The 23,065-nt window shown below is 37.0% G+C and overlaps 1 protein-coding gene across 1 annotated transcript in view; it reads left to right on the top strand.

Moving 5' to 3' along the window:
- Window positions 1-1,445: 1,445 nt before the first annotated feature.
- UGP2 (UDP-glucose pyrophosphorylase 2) overlaps window positions 1,446-23,065 on the top strand; it is a gene marked incomplete at its 5' end in the record, with an annotated part of 54,441 nt that continues 32,821 nt past the window's right edge. The window contains 6 exons of the mRNA XM_081265153.1: window positions 1,446-1,514; window positions 1,912-2,075; window positions 14,014-14,074; window positions 15,318-15,414; window positions 17,335-17,462; window positions 18,262-18,369. Coding sequence (XP_081121279.1) covers window positions 1,446-1,514; window positions 1,912-2,075; window positions 14,014-14,074; window positions 15,318-15,414; window positions 17,335-17,462; window positions 18,262-18,369 — 627 coding nt within the window. The remainder of the gene's footprint in view (window positions 1,515-1,911; window positions 2,076-14,013; window positions 14,075-15,317; window positions 15,415-17,334; window positions 17,463-18,261; window positions 18,370-23,065) is intronic.

Raw genomic sequence — 23,065 nt, 5'->3', positions numbered from 1 at the left:
GCTGGAATAATTTCTGTACTATTAACAAAAGACGTAGAGATTCTAAGTAAGACGTCTCCAATGCTGTTAGTAAGTTGTAGTTTAGATACTGCTCTGGTCTCATTTGGGGGTAATTAGTTTTATAACTGAGAGATTTTGGATGTACTCTTTTTGGATTCCTCATTAAGAAACACAGTACTGGGGCTGGGGATGTGGCTCAAGTGGTAGCGTGCTGCTTGGGTTTGATCCTTAGCACCACATACAAACAAAGATGTTGTGTCTGCTGAAAACTAAAAAATAAATATTAAAAAATTTTTTTCTCTCTCGCTCCCTCTCTTTAAAAAAAAATCTAAAAAAAAAAAAAAAGAAAGAAAGAAACACAGTACCAATGCTCACCGGTCTTTTGTGTTGTTTTAAGAACATTTCCATATGAATGTGTGGAAATAAAAAAAAAATTATAAAGTTCCTTTGTTTAGAGAATGAATCATTTAAAATTTCTCACTTTACCATTGTTGAATAATGTTGCCCAAAGTCTTAGATTCTTTTGGAAGTACTTGATTTATTGGAGACACTTAAGAGAGGCCGCTGCCAATTCATTTGTCATAATTTATGAGAGTTGTTTGCGTCATTCAGTGTAAATGTTAAGCCTGAGATACACCTACTGACAGGCACGCTGGGTATTACCCGTAGGTGGGGTTAGTAATACCAGGTGTGATTTGGAGCTCCCTATCACAGTCCCCAGGCTAGAGTCAACATTCCATTGTTTAACATTCTCTTTGAGGACTTAAAGGATCTACCAAAAGGAAAGCATCTCTTTTGATGATAACTTGAGCCATTTCCACATTGATCAGAAAAGTAAAGGCCTATTTACAACACAAATCTCCACAAGGATAGGATGGGGCAAGGGAGATAGTGGTGATTCTGGTGAGGGAGCCTTAACTCCTAAAGCCCTGCTCTTGTTAGGCCACACACATCCCGCTGCTTATTTCTGAACACATCTTCACCCTTCTCAAACCAGACGCGTTGAATGGAGTTAGGGTCTAAAGAGAAGGACCAGGGCTCTCGGTTTGAGAAGCTGCTTTGGCAAGTTCTAGCTCCGTCCTCCCAGGTTTCTTCAATTCTTGGTAAGGAGGGGCATTTTTTACTAACTGAAAAAAAATATCCTCTCGTGCTTACGTTCTCTCCTTTGCTGAAGTATACGTAGAAGACAGGAAGCGTTACTGGGCAAATAGCCTTTGCCCTACCACTACTACAGGCGCGGCTTCCACGCGCGGGATTCCCGCGCCCGCTACAGCGCCTGCCCACGCTGGGCTCCCTCAGGCGGCACAGGCTGCAAGTGCCCCGCCCCCTGCCACCTCCGCAAGTCTCATTGGCCAGGCCCTGCGTTAACCTCAGCTCCCGACTGGCGGCTGCGCATGTCGGTCTGCTTGGTAGGTACATTTCCGCATTGAGGGGGGCTGCGGTGAATGGAGGGGGAGGGGAGGTGTTTGGGAGAAAGTGGGGGCTTTGGGTGCCGGGAGCCCGCAGTCGGGTGGGTAAAGGGGGTCATCAACTGGGCTGCGATTGGTAGCTAAGGACTCAAGGTGTGCATGTGTCAGGGAAAAGAGGGAGAGAGAAGGGTGCCTCAGAGGTGACATTCAGCCTGCGAGTCTTCTTCCCGGGGCGCCATAAACGCCCCCAATTTCCCAGCGGCTGAAGGAAGACGGGAAGGTGGGTCTTGCTGGCGGCTGGGGAAGGGGCGGAGTTGGACTTCTGGTGACCCCCGGGGGGGATGTGCGTTTCCCTCTCCAAGAGGTGTAGAACCCAGTTCCTCATCCGCTGTGTGGTCCCCGAGACCGAATTCGGGATTAAGAATATGCAGAAAGGGTGGGGGGCCTTCCCCGGGGAGTCCCAGGCGGGTGCACAGGTCGTCGCTAGCCCGGGGTCTCTTAGTGTCCTGGGGGGAGGGACGGCGTAGCCTTCGGTCTCCCCGGAAAAAAGCCGCAGCCGCTTTTGCTGCTCCGGGCGAGAAGGCGGATAGCGAGAGGCCCGGGTCACTTGGCGTGCCGGAGTGCGGAATTCACAGCGCCTCCTGGTCCCGGGATATTTATGGGCTGGTAAAAATGGTTGCATCGCACCGTTTGCCGGCCTCACGCGCCTCCCTGACCCTTGCTCGGGCCGGAGCCACTGTTGGCTAAGGTTTTCCAGGGAACCCGCCAGAGGCTGGACGGTGGCGCTGGGGAGGGGGCCCGCGGGGGTGCGGCCCTTGGTGTTTGCTGCAGTCCAGCCCCAGAGGGCGTGGGGACCGAGGGGCGGTGAAATAGCTGCTCTGGGTCCGCCTCTTTCATTGATGAAATTTAAGTTCGTGTGGTTTTTACCTTTTCCGGGAGTCTCCAGCTGGCCCTGGTTTGTGTCAGGAGCGCAGTGTAGCCAGGAGTTCTAGGCAGACTCCGTCGCACCAAGTTTCCGTCTTTTGGAATTGGGGAAGGTTTTCTTAGTTTTTGTTTTTTTTTTTAATCGCTTTGAATGAATACTCCCTTAAGTATCCAAACATTCGAGGAGCAAGAACACGTCGGTTGGTAAAAGCAGGGGAGGAGGAAGAGAGACCTGCCCTATAGCGAGACTCCTCTAGAAATTAAAAAAAAAATATATAAGCCAGAGTATTTTAATAAAATCTTAAAATGTCGAGATTTGTACAAGGTAAGGCATGCTGCTTCTTATCTCCCGGGTTGTTTCAGTCGAATATGGGTACTAGCAATCGAGAGGTTGGTGGGTGGAACTGTTCATTTGAGATAGCATTTGCCAGAACCTTTTCGGTAAATTGACATCTGAGCTTCCTTGAGCAGTTTGCTGGGTTGGCGGTTCAGATACGTATAGTATGCCCCGGTGCCTTCTTGGGTTTAGTTCTGCCTCCCTGAAATCAGGTTAGTAGTACTCTGGCTCCCCGGATTGTGACCGCAAATGATTTAAAACAGGATTTCGTTCGCTGTTCTCTCCTCCTCGTTCTTTTGGGGGGTCGATGTCAAGGTAACTATGTATGGGGCGGAAGGGAAGGGGAACTTGGAGGGTGGGGGGAAGCAGGTGTGTTTTCCAGGACTTGAGAAATCTTTAGTGTTCCTTGCTTCTGCTGTTTGTGTGTACGTGGGTTGAGTCTCAGATTCATTTATTGCGAAATCGGGAGTAGCCCATGGAAGCTGGAGGTCATTTCAGCTGGAGAAATGACTTTGCTGCATTGCTGTGTTTATTTTTTCCTTCTTTGAAATAAGAAAAGATTATTAAGATTTCTTTGAAATTTGAAAATTGCCCTCTAAATCACTTGTATATTAAAGCGTTAGAAAATGCCCATCAGCTGAGCTGAGCATACTTGTTCATGTGATTATATGTGTGTGGTGTACACGTTGAACTTAATGCTGCTTTAAACCTCTTTCGCCAGTTTGTAGTATAGGATTTGCCTTCTGGTATGCAAGTAAACCCTTTCTTTGCAGACCCCAGCTGGTGAAAGCATCAGCCATCTTGCTGAACACAGCTAGTAAAGTTCAGAGTCACTTAATATGATTCTCAACAAATGTCCATGTACTTTATTTAAAAAGTTGTGGTACTAATGTCCATCATTTGGCCCTGGAAATAAAAATTCCTTAGTGAGTTCTACATCACTTTGTTAACTCTGATTTTCAGTTTTGGGTAATAGATTAAGAGAATCTGTGTTATGGAAACAGATGGGACCTGTGCCTGCCTTCAGCACTAAACTTGGAAATGTCACTTATCATTAGACTTTCAAATTCCTATTATACCTTATATGTGGTGAAAATGCTTCTTTATGTTCTGATTGAATAATTGTCTTATTCGAGATTAGAAAAGCAGAGATAACTTAGAAACTTTTACTGGTTTGTAACAGTGACAATATTCAATACCATAAACTCAGTGTTTTAAGCAAGAACGCTAGGAAAAAGACAAGTCCCTTCTCTTTAAAAGTTAGGAATATAGGCTGGGGCTGAAGTCTCTGGCAGAGCGCTTACCTGGCATGTGTGAGGCACTGGGTTTGATCGATCCTCAGCACCACATAAAAATAAACAAAGGCATTCTGTCCATCTATAACTACAAAAGAAATTTTAAAAAATTATTTTTAAGGAAGGAATATCATTAAACTCAAGATATTCCATATATTTTAAAATAGCTTGCAAAATCAGTATGCTTTAATGACCTTTGCTCTTAAGGCTAACTGTTCTTAAATTCTAAATCAAGTGGTAATACCTAACAGTGGCTGTGTGTATCTGTCATTGCTTTGTCATCCACCTTTTAAAAATAAGCTTTTTATTTTGGATTTTGTCTACATCTATAGAATAGTTGTACATTGGCCAGTTAAACTAAGAAATTAACATACATGCATTACTACTAACTAAACTGTAGGCTTCATTCAGGTTACTGTTCCTATGATTCAGTTCAAGATACCACATTGCATTTATTTGCCATCCACTTTTACCTTATATGGTAGTTACCTTTTTTTTTAATAATTTTTTAATTTTTAATTTTTGGGTACTGGAGTTTGAATTCATGGATACTCAACCACTGAGCCACATCCCCAGCCCTATTTTGTATTTTATTTAGAGCTAGGGTCTCACTGAGTTGCTTAGCGCCTAGTTTTTGCTGAGGCTGGCTTTGAACTAGGCAGTCCTCCTGCCTCAGCCTTCTGAACCACTGGGAGTACAATCGTGTGCCACCGCACCTGGCACCTTTTTATTTTTAATTTATTTACTTATTTTTCAGTAAGAGGAAAGTTAAAAAAATTTTTTTTAAGTTGTAGATAGACACAATACCTTTATTTTTTATGTGGTGCTGAGAATTGATTCCAGTGCCTCACACATGCTAGGTGAGTGCTCTATCATTGAGCCACAATCCCAGTCCTGGTAGTAAGTTACCTTTAACTGGAAGTTTTGTTTTTTAAAAAATGACCCCTATTTACTTTTTAAACATGATTGTGCTCCTGTTTACTGTTTAAATTTTGTGCTTCAGGTGTGAGTCTTCTGTATGTTTAACTGCTGCTGTTATAAATGATACCCTAATTGGCTAATTGCACAGCGTCTTCACACATCTGTAGTCAGGTGTCAGGGTTTGGGAGTTTTGGTTTTGAATTTTTGAAAAGCAAATCAAATTCTTTGATTTTTGTGTAAAACTTTCTGCTTATTGGTACTTAAGTGTGTGTAACTTCTTAGGGGAATTAATGTTACACCCCTAACTACTTGCATATTTTGTCTCATCTAAACTTAAGTGCTCTAAGATATAGATTTTTTTTATCACCACTTTATAGCTGATGAAAGTTACCTGTTGTGTCCAAAGTTCACAGTTAGTAAGAAGCACTGAAATTTTCATATGAATGTATCTAAAACCCTTGTCCTTTCCAACACCTTATTTTGTTGCTTCTTACATTAAAAACTATAGAAATGGCCTGTTTCTCTAATTAGACATTTGTTTTCTGTCAGCAAAGATAATTTTATATAGTTTGGGGGAATATAGTGTCTAATGAGTAGTGGATGCTCTAGAAGAATTTGTTGTAGGTAATAAACAAGAAACACACAACTCAATACTTCCCATTACTACTTAGGAGGTTAGCTTACATTTTTGGTTGTACTTTTATAACACCTCAGATTACATAAATGGTGAGAAAGAGGTAAATGTATGGACTTAGGTTTGAGTCCTGTTACTAACAGGTGACCTTTGACAGAACTTTTCTGAACTCCAGTTTCTACCTACATAAAAAGTGGGTATTGGGCTTGGAGTATAGCTCAGTGGTAGAGCACATGTTCAGCATGCTCAAGTTACTGGGTTCAATCCCCAGCACCAAAAACAAACTGGGTATTGCTATGCCTCAGAGTTATTGAGAAGCTGAAATGAGTTGATTATGCGAATGTGCTAGGCACATTAGTTGGCTAGGGAATTCTTTTTTCCCTAAAAAGATGATGATGGCCTATCAGCATTGCTACCAGAATTATGACCACATGTCATCAGCAGAAATAAACAGTATTGCAGGTGTGACAGCTCTTTATTTTCCTATTCCAAGTTCATTGTTCAGGTCTGGGCACTTGGGAGTTGATATGTTTAGAAAGAAAGAAAGAAAAAGTGCAGGGTTAGGTAGAGGTGGATAGGGTAAAGCTTGGAGAGTGTCATTTCAAGTTGGTGAGAGTTTTATTTCAATCTAGTCAACCAAAAATTTAGTGCTATGTGCAGTACACTGTATTGGAATTTCTGGTGTATCCTTATGGTGGGCAATTGAAAAATTTATCTCATCTGAATATTATTAACTATGTGTTGTGTAAATGTGCTTTTGAATGTCATAGAGCATGAAGTTGCTGTGCTTGGCTTGAATCTTTTCCTCTAAATCCAGGCAATGTACTTTATGGGAAAGTTGCACATTTCTATCCTTAAGCACTTTGACCATAAGCTGTTAGCTGGAAATGTTCAGTTAATAAAATTTCTTAATGTTGATAGGCAGGAGAGCCCCAAGTATTTTATTCTTTGGCCACCTTACCAAGTTTGTATTTCTAAGATTCCTAAGGTTCTTTCTCACAGGAAGACCCTTCTTTACTGGATCTGCTGAATAATTCCTAGTTAGTGTATTCTGTCTTCAAGTCACTCTTTGCCTGCCAGCTCCAGTTTTTTTCTGTCCCAGGGATTGTTGCAGGGCCTCCAGTTATTCTAAATAAATGTGAGCAATATCTCTTTTCTAGCTTGTGCCATTCAGAGGTACTGGAGGTCATCAGTAGTTGTGGCTTTTTGCCAGGTTTGTTAGTGGGTGCCATTTGCAATTTTACTTTTAAAAAGTTCTGAGAGTTATATCCCCATTTTTTTAAACTTATAGTGAAGGAATTAATGTTGTCTAGCTAGCTCATGCCATATAATGTACTGTATTATACTGTAATACTAGAGGCATTTTAAAAAACTATTTTGAAGTACCATTATCTATATAAGTTCTGTAAAATGTCTCTTATTGTTCTGAAATTAAGGTACTTTCCTATATTTCAGGGAAAGCCATCTCAGTACCTTTGGGTCACTTAAAAAATATTTAAAGCCTATTAACTGTCCCATTTGTTGGAATTCTTTTTGTGATTCTTTTGGTAATTCCTGCTTGGTAGATGGCAGCTATCCAGGGAAGATTACTGAGCTAATTATAACTGGAAGGGGCTCAGATGAATACAAGGATGAGAAGCATTTGGGGGCCTGATTGTTGAAGTCAGGCCTTGGCCTGGTTCTTCTCAAATCCTAAAACCAAATTTAGCCTATTGCTGATTTTTTAATGACTAGGATACTTTTAATTTAGGGGGATTGTGGCATGGATTTGAGTCAGGACTAGCACCAGCAAAGTAATGACTAAGACATACCCATCAATTTTTGAAGTTGTAGTTCAGGATTTATTATGTTGCTAGAGAAAGGAATTTAGTTAAATTCCTAGTCAGAGTTATAAATGTAAAATTAAAAGAAATTTGAAGTGAAGCATTGAGCTGATAAAAACTTTATAAACTGTTTCCACATGGACTGTGTAGTCTTTGTGGGTAAATTTTCCTTGTTTTTACTAAGTCAGCTTTCTTCTAATAAGAGGGATGATTTTCATTTGTAAAAGTCTACTAAAGGAAAAAAAATAACAAGGAACATCACAGAAATAAATAGTAACTTGTTCACTTCTTGGAAGTCCATTTTTATATTCTGAAGATACATTGAGGAGTTTGGTATTTTTTGTTTGTTTTTAAACAATAGTACTTTAAGAGACCATTCTTTCTATTATTTTTCTTCAGAGATGAATTGTAGCAACTTTTATAATTAATTAAAATAATGGGATACTTAGTTTTTGTGAGGACTATTTAGTTGGCCTAATTAAAAAATGTTCTAGATGAAAAATACAAGATACCATAGTTTTCCAGTTTTTACCAAGTTATATTTGATACTTTTTGCAGAAATGTGGGTATTATGAGTTCTCAGAAAGACTTATTAATTACTGAAAAGTTAATATATAAACCAAAACTTGAAAGTTAAAACTCTCACCTTTGAAAATGAGAGCTATACTATCTTTCTATAAGCTGTTGATTCTGATATTATTTATATCATTGGAGAAAAGGGTATTTATATCATTGCATTTATACCATTGGAGTAAATTCCAACAATATTAAAAAAAACACAAACTTTTATGGGAGGTTCTTTGAGGGTTTGGAATTTAATATGGACTTAGAAATGTGATTTATTTACTACCGTTTTGATTGCTTTGGATTCTTTAGACACTGGAAGTTTTCTAAAGACTGTTGCCCTTTTTATATAACCTATAATTTCCTCCCTAAAATATCTTATTTTGAACTTGCAGTAATACTGTTGGAATTGTGGACATCTTGGTCATACTAATTTGGTGAATGGCCCTGGGCATAGTGACTATTAATTGAAATCATATTTCTTAGATCTCTAAAATTCTACTGGGCATGTATCTTTCTATTAATAACTTATTAAGTTCTTGGGATATTGGCTTCCTGAGCTATTGAAAGAAAACTAAACTTTGTTTTTTGATTAGGCACCTTTTATGGAAAGGAAATAATACTCCATTTAAAAACTGTTTCCCAGTACTCTTGATTGGTGATGCAGGCATCTCCTTTAGTTTGTTGTAAAGAATTGTCTGGGACTCAAATTCTGCCTCTGCCAATAGTTCCATTGTTTATTTTTCTCAGTCATTGCCAAAAGAAATTGATTGTGCCCCCAAACCATTTTGACAATTAAGGATTGTTTTTGAGAACCATGGAGAAGTTGGCTATGTTATATAAGTTAACTTATATGAACAACAGAATGTTTCATTTTCCCCAAAACATTTCTAGATTTTTTTGTTAGTTTTTCCTATGTAAGTCAAGAGAGTTTTCCTGTTTCTTTTTGAGTTCAATTTTATCTTAAAACAAAAAAATCCATTATATTCATGGACCTGAAATAGTCATAATGTGCTTAGTATACTTTTTCACTTGCTAGTCATCAAATTGTAGAAGACTGTTTTTTTTAATATTTTTATTTTAGATGTTGATGGACCTTTATTTTTATTCATTTATTTATATGCGGTGCTAAGAATGGAACCCAGTGCCTAACACATGCTAGGCAAGTGCTCTACCATTGATCCACAACTCCAGCCCCTAGAACACCATTTTAGTGGTCGTGTTTTTTAACACTAGCTTCACTTGCTCCTTGGCCACAACGACCTGCAGACAAAGTGATTGAGTTTGTTTTTTCTAGTTGCTGCCCTGGCAGAAGCTAATGTGGCATTTCATTTGGGTTATACATCTGCTTAGAATTTTAAAACTTCCAAAGAGTATAGGCAAATGGAATAACAAAGATATATGCACTATTTTGGATTCACTTATGCCAATGGTAAAATACTTAGCCTTTGTAATAAAATATTTATAAAGTGCAGAAAAGCTTTTTTTGATTTTTTTTCTCATTGCTCAGAAAACAAAAAATATTTAAGGAAAAGTCAAATATAAGATGCAGTAGAGAATGCTTATTCTAATTTGTGATATTAATGTCACATGGTAACTTCATGTCACATAATAACTTCACGTACTAATCATAGTTGAGTTTTCATTCAGGTTTGGTGGCATACACCTGGAGGTAGTAAATACACTGTAAAGAGGAGAGACCTTCTGCCAGTAAAAGGAGAAGCAGGCGCCAGGCAACAGGGCTTTCCAGTTTGGCACTGCCACTGTTGTTCTTAGGCAAATCAGCACCTTTGGCCCCCCCGTTTCTTCTTCCCCACAATAAGAAATTGGATTCACTGACTTTAAATCCCTTTTAAACTTAAAAGTTTTATCTAATACACATAAATCAACTTATAGAGCAACCAATTAATTCTTTAGTCCTTGGTGGTGGTTTTATGTTATACCTCTTTTCCTTCTCAACAAATGAGTGTGATAGTACCCTTGTTGTGACTTTCTTACCCATTGAACTTAATAATTATTTAACAAATCTCTTCTGTTTTCCAAAAGTGATATTTTCTTTATTTCTGAGATTTAAAAAATATTTTAGTTGTATATGGACATAATACCTTTATTTTTTTAAAAATAAATTGGTGCCTTTTTTTTTTTATGTGATGCTGAGTATCAAACCACTGGGCTACAACCCAGCCCTTTTTTTGAGATTTTTAAGAACTAATTCTTTTGCATGAAAGCATGGTTAATCTTAATTATTAATGGGAAGTCTGGTTCATGTATCAATTGTGACAGTTTTTAAAATAAGTTTTTTTTTGGATGTTAAATAAGGTAAGCAACGTATGATTAGCAAAAAAAAAAAAAAAAAAAAAAAAAAAAAAAAAACCCAAAAAACCAAAAACTTGATTAGTGCATAGTTCTGCATGTTCAGTGCTATACCAGTTCTAAAAAGCCTGATATTCTATAGTTGTTGTTATCAAAAGGCATTTATTAAGCATTCATATGGAGTTTTTCCTCATTTTTTTTTCCTCCTGTATCTCTTTTTCAATGAGGAACTTGTTTCTCCAAAGTCCTTTGTTGAACTTATACTCTTGTGGCTCACTGGCCAGAATCATATTGTATTTCCTTCTTAAACTAATCACTAGGAGGGCTTTAGACCAACCTGGGCCTGGTGCCGTCTTCGGAACACATGGACTTTGGGCTATATAGTAGATTACAGAGAGTATTGGGGCAGGAAAAAGTACAAGGAACACCGTTTCTATAAACATTAAGATAAATGGAATATAATCTTTATCAGAGCTACTCAAAGCAGTACTGGCAATGTATGCTTATTTGAGATGCATATTCTCCCTACCTCACACCTACTGAGTCAGCATCTTTGGGAGCTTGCCTAGGAATCTGTGTTTTAACAAGCCCTTCAGATGTTTTGTGAGCAAATGAAAGTTTTTGAAGCACTATTCAAGAAGTCACAAAAAAAAGTAGGAAATTGCAGCTTTTGATTATTTTTATAGCACTTTCATTAGTTTTAGTTACTGGAAAAGGTACTTCAGCCTTGCTTTTAAAGATGCCTAGATAAGGAATTTGTATTTATTTCAGTAGGCCCTGAAAATCCCATCAAATGAGGAAGAGAAGTGATTTGATGAGGATCAATACATTCTATTATGGCACCACCAGATTAGAGCAGTAGGTAGACTGGTTAGAAAGTTGTTGTACAATAGTAGACAGACTAGTGAGAAAATGTTTTTTGTCATGACCAGGAGAGTGCAAATGCTAGAGGACTTAAAGTACTAGTAATGGAAATGGAAAGCAGTGAATGGAATTGTAATGATTCAATTAGAATATTTTGGTATTTGGTTGTAATGTGTAGGGAAAGCAGGGAAGAACCAACTTTGTGACTAAGGTTTCAACCCAGGTGATTAGGAGAATGTAAGCGCTGTGGATAGCAAGAAGTGAAATTTAGTTTGAATGATGAGTGGTGTTCTGGATAAACATAAAGTTGAGTTTGAGGTACCCAGCAAGGTATCCAGGTGCAAAAGATATAGAAGGTGGTAGGGAAGGTGAGCCTGGAGCTCAGGGAGAAAAGTTGGGGTGAGGGGCACATATTTGAGGATCATCAATAAGAAGATTTTGGTGAGGGAATAATTGAGGAAAAAATGGTCTGGGGACAGAATCTTAGGAAACCCAGGGAGTAGGAGAAGAAAGGGGGACCCAGTTATGGAAACTGAGACCTGGGCAGAGAGGTAAAAGAAGATGTAAGATAATATTGATTAATAGAACTCAAAGAAGAACTTTTCTAGGGAGAATAGTTACAAATAATTGAGTTTGAAGGACTGAAGTCGGCCAAGAAGCTGATTGTAAATCTAGTTAGTATATTCCTCAAGTTTTATTCATGGCTGTTTCCAGTTGCCATTATACTTCTGAAGTGTTGTTTATTTGAATCACGAGTCATTTCCTGGTTTAAGATTAAGTTGGCTCTCTAATTCTCTGACTTCAAGTACCTCTCAGTGTGGACTTCCAAGAAAGGTTTGGGACTGATGAGACCTCATGAGTGGTGAGAGGTGGCCTGAGTGTGGCTCTACTACCTTTTGTTGATTTTAGTGTTTTTCTGTGGCATCTCCAAGGACCAGGTATCCTGCAACCAGCTTGTCAGGGTGAGAAAAGAAGTATATTGTGTATACTTCAGAGTTGCTGAAGTGCAGGGAATGAATTAAGAAACAAAAAGAATCACTTGTCAGATTGAATGTCAATGTCTCCTCTTGCTTTCTTCCTGTTTTTTCTTTCTGGGTCTTCCCCCACTCCCACCCCCGCAGTTGGAGAGCAAAAAGTCTGTGATGTTGAAATTTTAGTTCTGTGAACAAGGAAGAATTAGGAAATTTGGGGTGGGGGAGGGTAAGAAAAGGGTGGTAAAAACAATTCTGTCTTTTTTTTTTTCACTTTTTTTATTGATTATTTAAAGCATTACATAGCTCATGATATATCATCTTTCATACATTTGACTCAAATTGTGTTTTGAACTCCCATTTTCACCCCAAATACAGATTGCAGAATCACATCTGTTACATATTCACATTTTTACATAATGCCATATTAGTGACTGTTGTATTCTGCTACCTTTCCTATCCCCTACTATCCCTCCTCCCCTCCCCTCCCCTCCCATCTTCCCTCTCTACCTCCCCTGCTGTTGTTCAATTCTCTCCCTTTTTTTCCCTCCCCCTTGCCCCTCATAACCTCTTATAATTTTATGTATCATTGAAGGTCTCCTACTATTTCCATGTGCTTTCCCTTCTCTCTCCGTTTCTCTCCCCCCATTCGTCTTTGTTTACTGTAGTCTTTTCCTCATGCTCTTCCTTCCTGTTCTGTTCTTAGTTGTTCTCTTTATATCAAAGCAGACATTTGGCGTTTGTTTTTTAGGGCTTGGCTAGCTTCGCTTAGCATAATCTGTTCTAATGCCATCCATTTCCCTGCAAATTCTATGATTTTGTCATTTCTTAGTGCTGCATAATACTCCATTGTGTATTGATGTGTGATGAAATCAACCAAGGTAATTCTAGTAAACCCAGTTTTATGTGATGGAGAGTTAGATCTGTTAATTGAATGTAAGAAGAGATTCTCCTATAAATGCTTCCGGAGGAGAGTGGTTTTTAGGAATTTTATGTCAAAAATTAGAGCCAGAGCAAGGGAAAAAATGAACAGGGTACTTTTACTCACTGTGGTAGAATGGGCTCAGGAAAAAAAAAATCTTTCTTTTAGGGCTCCAACATTAGCCTTCTCTGTGACCTTGCATAAGTCATCTATTTTCAGCCTCAGTTTCTTCATCTGTAAAATGAGGAGGGTAGATTAGTTGCTCCTTCTCATATCTAAAAATATTTTGATTTATTCTAAGGTAATAAAATGTTTGGCTTTTAATCCACTTTTTTAAGTCATGGAGAATCAATTATATTTTGCTAGGAAGTGAGGAGGGACAAAAACATTTTCTGAGGTTTGAAATCTTGAATTATTCAGGGCATTTTTTAGTTGACCTTCCCTTTAGCCAGAAGTGTAACCTGAGATGTTAAATCCAAGAAAGTTTCTCAGTTCTGTCTTTTTTTGCTACCAGAAATTCCAGACTTTTAAAAACCCAGGATGGGTAAGGAAGATGCAAAGGGAAATGGTTTCTCTGGTTTGTGTCCAGGTGCTTAAGATAGTTACTCTTGTTTCTTAAGCACTCTTTGTTATTCTTTACTCTTGAATATTCTTTATTCCTTAAAAGACCTTCCTTATTCTTTAATCACTAGGAACAGAACTTCATAATAGCACTTTGCCTAGGGAAGGGGGAGTGAAACTGGAACAGAATGGGATTGAAGAGGTGACATGCTTGGTTTTTTTTTTTTTTTGTTGTTGTTATATAAGCTGATTTTATTTGTAAACAGTGTAGAAAGAATGAACTGTTATGCATTTGGTGCTTATCAAACAAATGGGAAAAATAAAGGTTAGGGATGTTTCTTAAATTTTATTCTTCCCCACCCTTACATGAGATGGGGAAGAATAAAATTTAAGAAACAAAACTGGGGATGGAACTCAAGGATGCTCTATTGCTGAGCTACATCCCCAACCCTTTTTGTTGTTTATTTGGCGACAGGGTCCTGCCAAATTTCTTGGGCTGGCCTGGAAATTGGGATTCTCCTGCCTTAGCTATCCAGGTCAGTGGGATTATAGGCAAATGCCACCATACCTGACTTATGTGTCTGAAGATTGAACCTGCTATGGTTGGCAAAGATCACAGATGGTATTAATGTGAGTCTTTCAGCCATTCTTTTTAAAAAATTCCTTTTAGATATACATAACAGTAGAGTGTATTTTGACATATTATACATAATGGATTATATTCTAATTAGGATACCATTCTTGTGGTTGATTATGTATGATGTGGAGTTTCACTGGTGGTGTATTCATATATGAACATAGGAAAGTTATGGCTGATTCATTCTACTGTCTTTCCTATTCCCATCCCCCTTCCCATCCTTCATTCCTCTTTGTTTAATCCACTGAACTTCTATCTCCCTCCCCCATTGTGTGTTAGCATCCACATATCAGAGAGAACATTCAACCTTTGTTTTTTTTGGAATTGGTTGTTTCATTTAGCATGATAGTCTCCAGATCCATCCATTTATAGGCAAAAGTCATAAAGCCTTTTTTTTTTTTTTTTTTAATTCAGCCACCCATTTTAAGCTTGCTTGACAGTGACATAGTAAGTTCTGTGTATTTTTGCCTTAGGCTATTGTCCTGCACAGGGAGCCTCTAGAGTTGTTTTTAACTGTCCTCATTTAGACAAATCTCAAATAGCTACTTTAGTTATTTTTAAACTTTGCAGTACATTTGGTTTTATCTTGTCTGGCATATTCCCAGAGTTTAAGTAAGCTAAATGTTTCCATCACTATTTTTTAGGAATGTGACTTAATGCTGGCCTGCATCTGTAGCTTCAGCAACAAAACAGCAAGCCTATAAGATGTCTTTGAGTCTAACAAAAAACCCACAGTTTAAAAATAATTGTATAGTTATTTCTTGATTTATTTTAATTGATCTGTGACCTAGACTCAAGTGATTCATGTGTTTTTTAATATCGAAATTTTTCTTCCCTATATTTAGATTTTTTTCTTCCAAATTATTTTACAAATATTAATATGAGAATTGACTTAGAACTGAGGAAGAGTCATCCCAGATACACATGAGCATACGGGTAGGAGACTAACATCTGACAAATTTTAAATTACCACTAAGTCTGCCTAGGGATAAACATGCATGGGTGATGTCATGTTAACTGTAGTTTTAACCATATTGTAGTAGCTTTAATTACTAGTCATAGCTTATACAAATGTGCTCATCCATTGTCATAGGTTTTTACAGATTATAACCAAATTGTTACTTGTCAAAACATATCTGTAGGTTGTTTATGGAACACACATGAAGTATAGTGCCTCTTACCTCCCAGAGAAGATATTTATGAACCATAGTTTCTTGGGTCATGTTGGCAATTTTACTGGTATGTTTGTGATTTTCTGTTATACAGAAAACAGCTATTTTAAGGTTGAATTGTATACTGTCACCACATTTCCTTGGATTTTTTTCTCTTTGGTTTTAATATGATGAAAAATATACATAAAATATTTTTCAAGAGCCATGTTAACTATGTCATTTGTTAATGTTTTCACATATTTGGGGAAGGTAGAGGCTCTCTATTTTAAGTAAATTACCCTAGGAGTTATGTAGCTTTCTAGTGTCTGCTCTCAAAAATATCTTAAATACTGATTGTTTTGGCTTTAATTCTATGTAAATGTTTCCTTCTTCTGTCTAGATAATAATTGAAAGAATTTATAGTGTGGGAATGTATAAGGGGACCAAATTTTTAGCCTTATGGTGTTATGATTCCGCTAAATTAACCACTATTGTAGACATCACTAGCTGAAATGGGGAGGGGTAGATCATAAATGGATTGTCCCTTATATTTTATGAGAAGTTGACAGGATGATTACTCTAGAGATAGTAAAGTGTATAAAACAACTTGTGTTGGCATTTTTCTCAAAAAGTATTTGGGCCTGGGGTGTTTTCTTTTTATGTATTTTCTACTATTTTTGTTTGTATTAATATAACAGGCATTTCTTTGCCTTTTTGAGTTCCATCTGTCATGGAGTTGCCCAGCTATGCCAAAAGCCCTGATAGTCTTTTTTTTTTTTTTTTAAGTTGGACAGACTTTATTTTATTTGTTTATTTTTTTTTAATGTGGTGCTGAGGATCGAACCAAGTGCCTCATGGATGCTAGGCAAGTGCTCTGCCACTAAGCTACAGCCCCAGCCCTCTGATAGTCTTGACACAGAAAAACAATGAGACAAGTCTTGACTGAAATTGGGGACCAGAAAGGGGCAGGCATATCTGTGCCCTTCTCCTTTTAAAGTAAAAATATTGATGCATGGAAATAGAGGCACCTTAGAATTGCTAGTGTCTCTCAAGAGGTGGTTCTTTAGTGGGGAATGTGAAACTGGAGTGGGTTCCACTTCTAAAATGGGAAGAATTCCTTAAAATTTTTCATCTTGACTAGAGAGGAGAAGGGAGGAGTCTTCTGCTTCTGTGAAATTGCTAAACTACTTCAGCTCTCTTATTGAGGCAGCATTTCTGTTAAGGACATATTCTATAAAAGATGCCCTTATTAGCTAGGTGTAGTGGTGCATGCTTGTAATCCCAGCAACTCAGAGGCTGAGACAGGAGGATGGCAAGTTCAAGGACAGCCTCAGCAACTTATCGAGGCCTTAAACAAAACAAAACTAGATCTGGGGTTGTAACTCAGTGGGAAAGCATCCCTTGGTTCAATCCCCAGTACTGGAAAAACAAAACAGAACAAACCCTTATTAATGTCATTCCAGTTGTTTTGATCTTTTTCCAATTTTGATGGCTAGTAGGGTAACATTAATAGAAATGAAACCATATGATCAAATGCAAATAAATCTTTTTTCTTTTTGGGGGGTACCAGAAATTGAACTTGGGGCCACTCAACCACAAAGCCACATTCCCAGCTCTATTTTATATTTTATTCAGAGACAGAGTCTCACTGAGTTGCTTAGGGCCTCACTTTTGCTGAGGCTGGCTTTGACCTCAAGATCCTCCTTCTGAGCCACTGGGATTACAGGAGTGCGCCACCATACCTGTAGGCAGGATAAATCTTTTTACTTTTACCTTTTTTTAAACCAAACTCAAAATGTTTAATTAATGTACCAGTTACACTGTGGTATACTTCAATCAAATTTGTAGTCCTAATTAGTGACCCTGCTGAAATCATTTTGGAATATCACATGACCATAGAATTGAGCCCTTTTCATTTTCTGAAATACCAGAAATAGATCCATTGTAGCTTCCCAACTGTTAGAATGGCTGATTTTTCACTTTGGTGGTTTTATATTTTTGTTTTCAGATCTTAGCAAAGCAATGTCTCAAGATGGTGCCTCTCAGTTCCAAGAAGTCATTCGACAAGAGCTAGAATTATCTGTGAAAAAGGAATTAGAAAAAATACTTACCACAGCACCCTCACATGAATTTGAGGTAAGGACTCTACAGTGTTTCTTGCTTCAACTGTGTACATACTTAGTTGTTGCTGCTCCTGATTGTCTAGCTGGAAATAAGTGCAAGATGAATGATAACAAAAAAAGTTAGCATTGTTTAACAATTAAGGGTTTTCAGCCTTTGCCCATAGCAAAACCATTAAGTCTTCTTTTTTTTCAGCCTAGGAAATTTCAAAAGTCACTAAAACAATCTAAACAAAATAAATACTTTATTTGCTCTGTGTTTTGATGTCATTGGTGGAGAATTGGTACTAGTTCTTATTGGGAATTATGAGAAGGTAGTTTATAAATGATATATCTCCAATGCCTTTTCCAAAAAGCCAATTCTAATAGAACCAAAGCTACTTTGACAGCTATTATAGAACTTTCCCAGAATTGAGAGATATTTATTTCAATTTGTACTTAATGTTTTAAGGTTAGCTATGTTTTTTTTTTTCCTTTTGGCAAATATTAATTTCCTCTTAGAAATAAAAAAACCACATTGGTTAGTAATATAGAGCGCCAATTATTTTCTCTTGAACCAAGTAGTGTTCAAATTATATGATACTGCTGGGATGTAAAGAAGATTTTTAGCTTGTATTCCATTAAATGTGTCTCCTATTAGCTTTTTCTTTTACCCTTTTAGTTTTAAATTGGGGTGTGAAAAAAATCTCTGCTCTACTCCAAATTCTAATAGTATAGGAATTTCATTTAAGGGTGTTTTAAATGTATCCTTCATATCTGTTTTTATTAAATATTAATCATTCTGCTGATTATAATAAGGACTTCTATTTTTATAGCACACTAAAAAAGATCTTGATGGATTTCGGAAGCTATTTCACAGATTTTTACAAGAAAAGGGACCTTCTGTGGATTGGGGGAAAATTCAAAGACCTCCAGAAGACTCGGTAAGTTTTTAGATAAAATGTAAGAAAATTTAAGGTAATTTTGCACATGGTTTATGTTTGGAGGTGGGGTAGTGTAGAGGACTTGTAAGAATTGTCACATCAGAAGTAGGGATTGCTTTGCAATATGTCCCTTCTTTTAGACCTTTTAGAGTTGCTGAAGATTTCCCAAAGTCTAATCTCCCGATAATATGCTTTCTTATAACTTAACTATGAATGAGGTCATTCTTTTGCAATGTGTGTTTAGTGCAAAACATACCTTAAGAGTTTCATGTTGGTTTCCTCTTCCTTCTAAATCATTTGATTTCTTATTGCTCTGAGTCACTTAAACACTTAGATCGAAAGCATAGGGAATCTTTAAATGCTCTCTATCATCTTACCTGCCTCACATGAACCAACCTAGCATTCCTTTCACATATTGTATTTTCCTGCTTCTGGACTTCTGTATACATTGTTTTCTTGGAATGCCATAGTGTTTTCACCTATTAAGTCTTTTCTCATTCTTGGAGGAACAATCTAAGTGCCTGTACCTCTGTTGCTGGCCCCTAGCAGAAAGCTGCACAGAAGAGTTGTGGAACAGTAATACTGGAGATTTAAATCCTAGTTCTGCTTTATCAGTTTTGTGTAAAATGAGAATAATACCAAGTGCTTTATGTACTTGACAGGTTTCTTATGAAATTTTATTAGGATAACATGTGGAAATATGTTAAACTGTGAAACATTTTGCAGTTGGTAGTTATACATCTACCATCATGTGGCACTTACAACCTAAGTAGTGGATATTTGTGAGTGAACTATCTTCTGTATTAGATCTGGAGGGAGGGGACATGTGTACTGAGCAAATGTTTGTTAAATGGATAGTTTAAATGAAGTGATTGTCTAAGAAACAGGTTTTGTTAAACATACTGACTTTTCTCCCCTTTCCTGTCAGCTTTCTTTTTGGGGGGGTAGGGGTGGGTACCAGGGATTGAACTCAGGGACACTCGACAACTGAGCCACATCCTCAGCCCTATTTTGTATTTTATTTAGAGATAGGGTCTTGCTGAGTTACTTAGAGCTTCGCTTTTGCTGAGATAAAAGTAAAATAATTGTGTGTGGTTTTTCTTTTATGTGTTGGTAATCTTACATAGATTTAAAAACAGGGTTGTTTAGAGAAAACTGCTGACTAAAGTCTGCTCTACTGCCTGTGTTTGTGAAGTTTTATTGGTTCATAGGTCAACTCACTCATTTATATACTATCTATGGTGGCTTAAACTAAATGGAGACCTTCTGATGTTTTTTCCTAATGAGAAAAATCTTAAATATAGTTAGTTCCCAGTTAGGAATACTTTTTTTTTCCATATTTGGGAAATGTCTTTCAGTTCTTTATTTTATTTTTTGGGGTACTGGGGAATGAACTCTGGGGCACTTGATCACCGAGGTACATCCCCAGCCCTATTTTGTGTTTTATTTAGAGACGAGGTCTCAGTTGCTTAGGGCCTTGCTTTTTGCTGAGGCTGGCTTTGAACTCAGTGATTCTCCTCCCTCAGCCTCCCAAGCCACTGGAATTACAGGTGTATGCCACTGTGCCGGCTTTCAGTTCTTAAACTTTTAAAATTCATAACATTGCTCTTTCCTATGTACTTGACAATTATAGTTAAAGTTTTTAATTTTTTTTAAATTTTAGATCTTTGATTTCCTTGGTCTTTGATTTTTAGGTCTTATTTTTGTTTTTGGTCTTTTATTTCGTTGGTCCTAGAGAATGAATTATAATTTATTTTTCTTCTTTTAAATACTAGAAATAATGTTTTCTCCCAAAAAAGAGTAATGGGAGAATTTTTCTGGATAGCTGCAGTGTTTTAAAAAGAAACTAAATATAGGTTCAGTCATAGTTTTAAAACTATTTGGGAGCAGGCCTAAGATTATAATATAATAAATTTAGTACTTTTTATTTTTCCCCTTTAAATACTTATACTTTTTGCTTAGTAGTCATTCCTAAGTGAAGTAACCTCACTTACCTAGTTAAGGATGAACTTGGGTCTGGAGGTGTGGTTTTTCTCATTTCTTAATTTTTGCTTGCAAGCCTGATAATTTTTTGTTTTCTCTTGTATGAACTTAACCTGTTGAGCTTAAAGCCTAGGTTGAAGAAAAGCACACATTATTTGTTATTTTTGGCGTATTTTAAAGTTCAGGGTTCTTTTCTGCCACTGAAAAAACTTGTCTTAGTGTATTTTGAGAGATCATGACATATAGTAAAGATCTTAAATTGAGGGTTGGAAGATGCAGAAAGAAGTAGATGAATCATAATCACCTTGAGATTTTTTTCCAGTTTGGTACCTCCCTCCTCACTCTCCAAGAAGATTCTGATAAATTCTTTCAGAAGTTTATGCCCATGTAGTGGCCATAGTTACTGCTGGGGATATAGAATTCGATATAGAAAGAAGAAAAAATAGAAAATATATTCTGGACTTAATGATTTTATCTAGTCTTTTGTCTCTATAAAAGTGTAAATCTTCATTAAAAATATTTTTATTTTGAAGCCTACATTTTGAACATCTTTTAAAAATGTGTTCATATGGCCAGAGTACAGCTCAGTGGTAGAGTATGTGCCAAGCATACTGAAGGCCCTAGGTTTGATCACCATTTCCAGGAGGAGAAAAAAACTGCTTGTGATCCCATATGCATTTAATGTGGATGGTTTTAGAATTCAGAGTCAAAAAATATTTGCTCTTCATCTATCATAAGCTTCTTAAGCATACACGTGTCTCATCTGCAGTTTGTTACCAGCTTTTGCAAATACATTTGAGAATATAATTTGTGGGTTAATATTTCTTCACCTTGCTTCTCATGTCTAGCTTTCTTTTTCTTCTCCTCAGTAGGTCTTCTTTCTTAGGTCTTAGAAATAGAGATAAATTTTCATTTCAAAATATAATTTTATTTAGTGAACATAGTTGTTTTTTTTTAACACTCCTCCCCCTTAAATGTAGGTGATATTTCATTTTTCTGGCCAAATAGAAATTATTGTGGGAGAACTACCATTTAGAGTGACATATTTTACGTCAGCCTTGCATCAAAGGTGTGCATATACACACCATTATAACAGGATCTGTATTTTTATATATTGGAAAATTGCCAGAGTCAGACACATAGTTTGTAAATAATTTTTTTAAATAATTTTTTTTAGTTGTAGATGGACACAGTATCTTTATTTTTATGTGGTGCAGAGGATCGAACCCACTGAGGCACAACCCTGGTCCTGTAAATAATTTTAATTGGAACACAGCCACATTCATTTGTCTCTTGTGTGTAGTTACTGTTCTGTTACAAAGGCAGAGCTGAATAGTTACCATGGAGACAGTATGGCCTATTCCAACTAAAATATTTATTATTTGACTCTTTATGGAAAGAGTTTGCTGATCCTATTTTAGTGTATTTAGTTTCAGAAGATCTTCAATATTCTTTATTACTTTGGCTCTCAGAAAACTGACCTCACATATGCTTTTGTTGATTCAGATGAATACTTTTTAGGTAAAAACATTTTTTTTCATAAATATTAGAATGAAGGGCATATTTAAAGATAGGTATTGAAATTTTATGATGTCACATTTTGCTCACTTTTGCTCTAAGTGAGCACATAAATGTTTTGGAAAAAAAAAAAGGGCCACTGAGTCCATATTTTGAGTTATGGTGAAGAAATAAGTGTATGGAATTATGGATAATACTCTGCCCTAACTTTGTGAATATTAAATAAAGGAGTGTTAAATATTCATGATTATTTTGAGATTTAGCTACACACACAAAAGAAAGTTAAAAATATATATTAAGCAGGTGATCCCAAGTAGGGAGGCTAAGTCAGGAGGATTGTAAATTGGAGGCTTGCCTGAGCGACTTATCAAGACCTGTCTCAAAATTTAAAGTGGGGATGTAGCCCAGTGGTAGGGTGTGCAAGCATGTGCAAGGGTTGAATTCAGTCCCCAGTGCTGCAAAAAGTTTGTGTTTGTGTGTGTGTGTGTGTGTGTGTTTCCAGATTGGCATAAGGAAGGACCATGTGCAGCTTTCATTGTTTCCTAGAAAGTCTGTGACAGTGTTTTCATCCTCACTGAACTTCTGCATTGTGAGTGGAAAGGGTTGAGAAATACATCAAAGGTGGAAAAACTGTAGAGCCTGTTCAGGAAGGGACTGGGGCTGATTGATTCTTCTGAGCCCTAACTTAAAATCTGTTTTCATCTGGCTGGCACTGATCTCTGCTCATGATGCTTTTGCATTTCCATGAAAGATAACATTTAAAGAAGGTTTTTTCATTTATGTGAAAAGGAGTAAGGGTGTCTGTGAATGGGAAGGAGTTGTATACGGTAGAGAATTGGCTTCAAGAGAATATCATACAACAGAGTGGTATTTAGCTCCAATAGTTTTTTTAGTTTTTGTTCCATAACATAAGTTTTTCTTTCTTTTGTCTATCAGTGCAAAAACATTAAGATGTGTATGTTTGAAGGATAAGCCATTTTGAGAAAGTTAATGTACGTGTGCAAAGTACAAATACACATTATTTTCCTTCTGAAGTTACACCATCCATCTAAAGTTTGAGTGTTTTCTTGGCCAAAGATCTGACATGATAGGACACAGCATAGTTTGCTTTGAGCATGTGAAGATTTTCTAACTGTGTGGTAATGGCATTAGAGACTTGTTTTGGATATATATAGAAATAAAATGAAATCCCAGA

This window comes from Spermophilus citellus (genome assembly GCF_964194105.1).
Source record: "Spermophilus citellus genome assembly, chromosome: 13".
Lineage (NCBI taxonomy): Eukaryota > Metazoa > Chordata > Mammalia > Rodentia > Sciuridae > Spermophilus > Spermophilus citellus.
The sequence above is the reverse complement of the archived record's forward strand: the minus strand, read 5'-3'. Positions and strand labels throughout refer to the sequence as shown.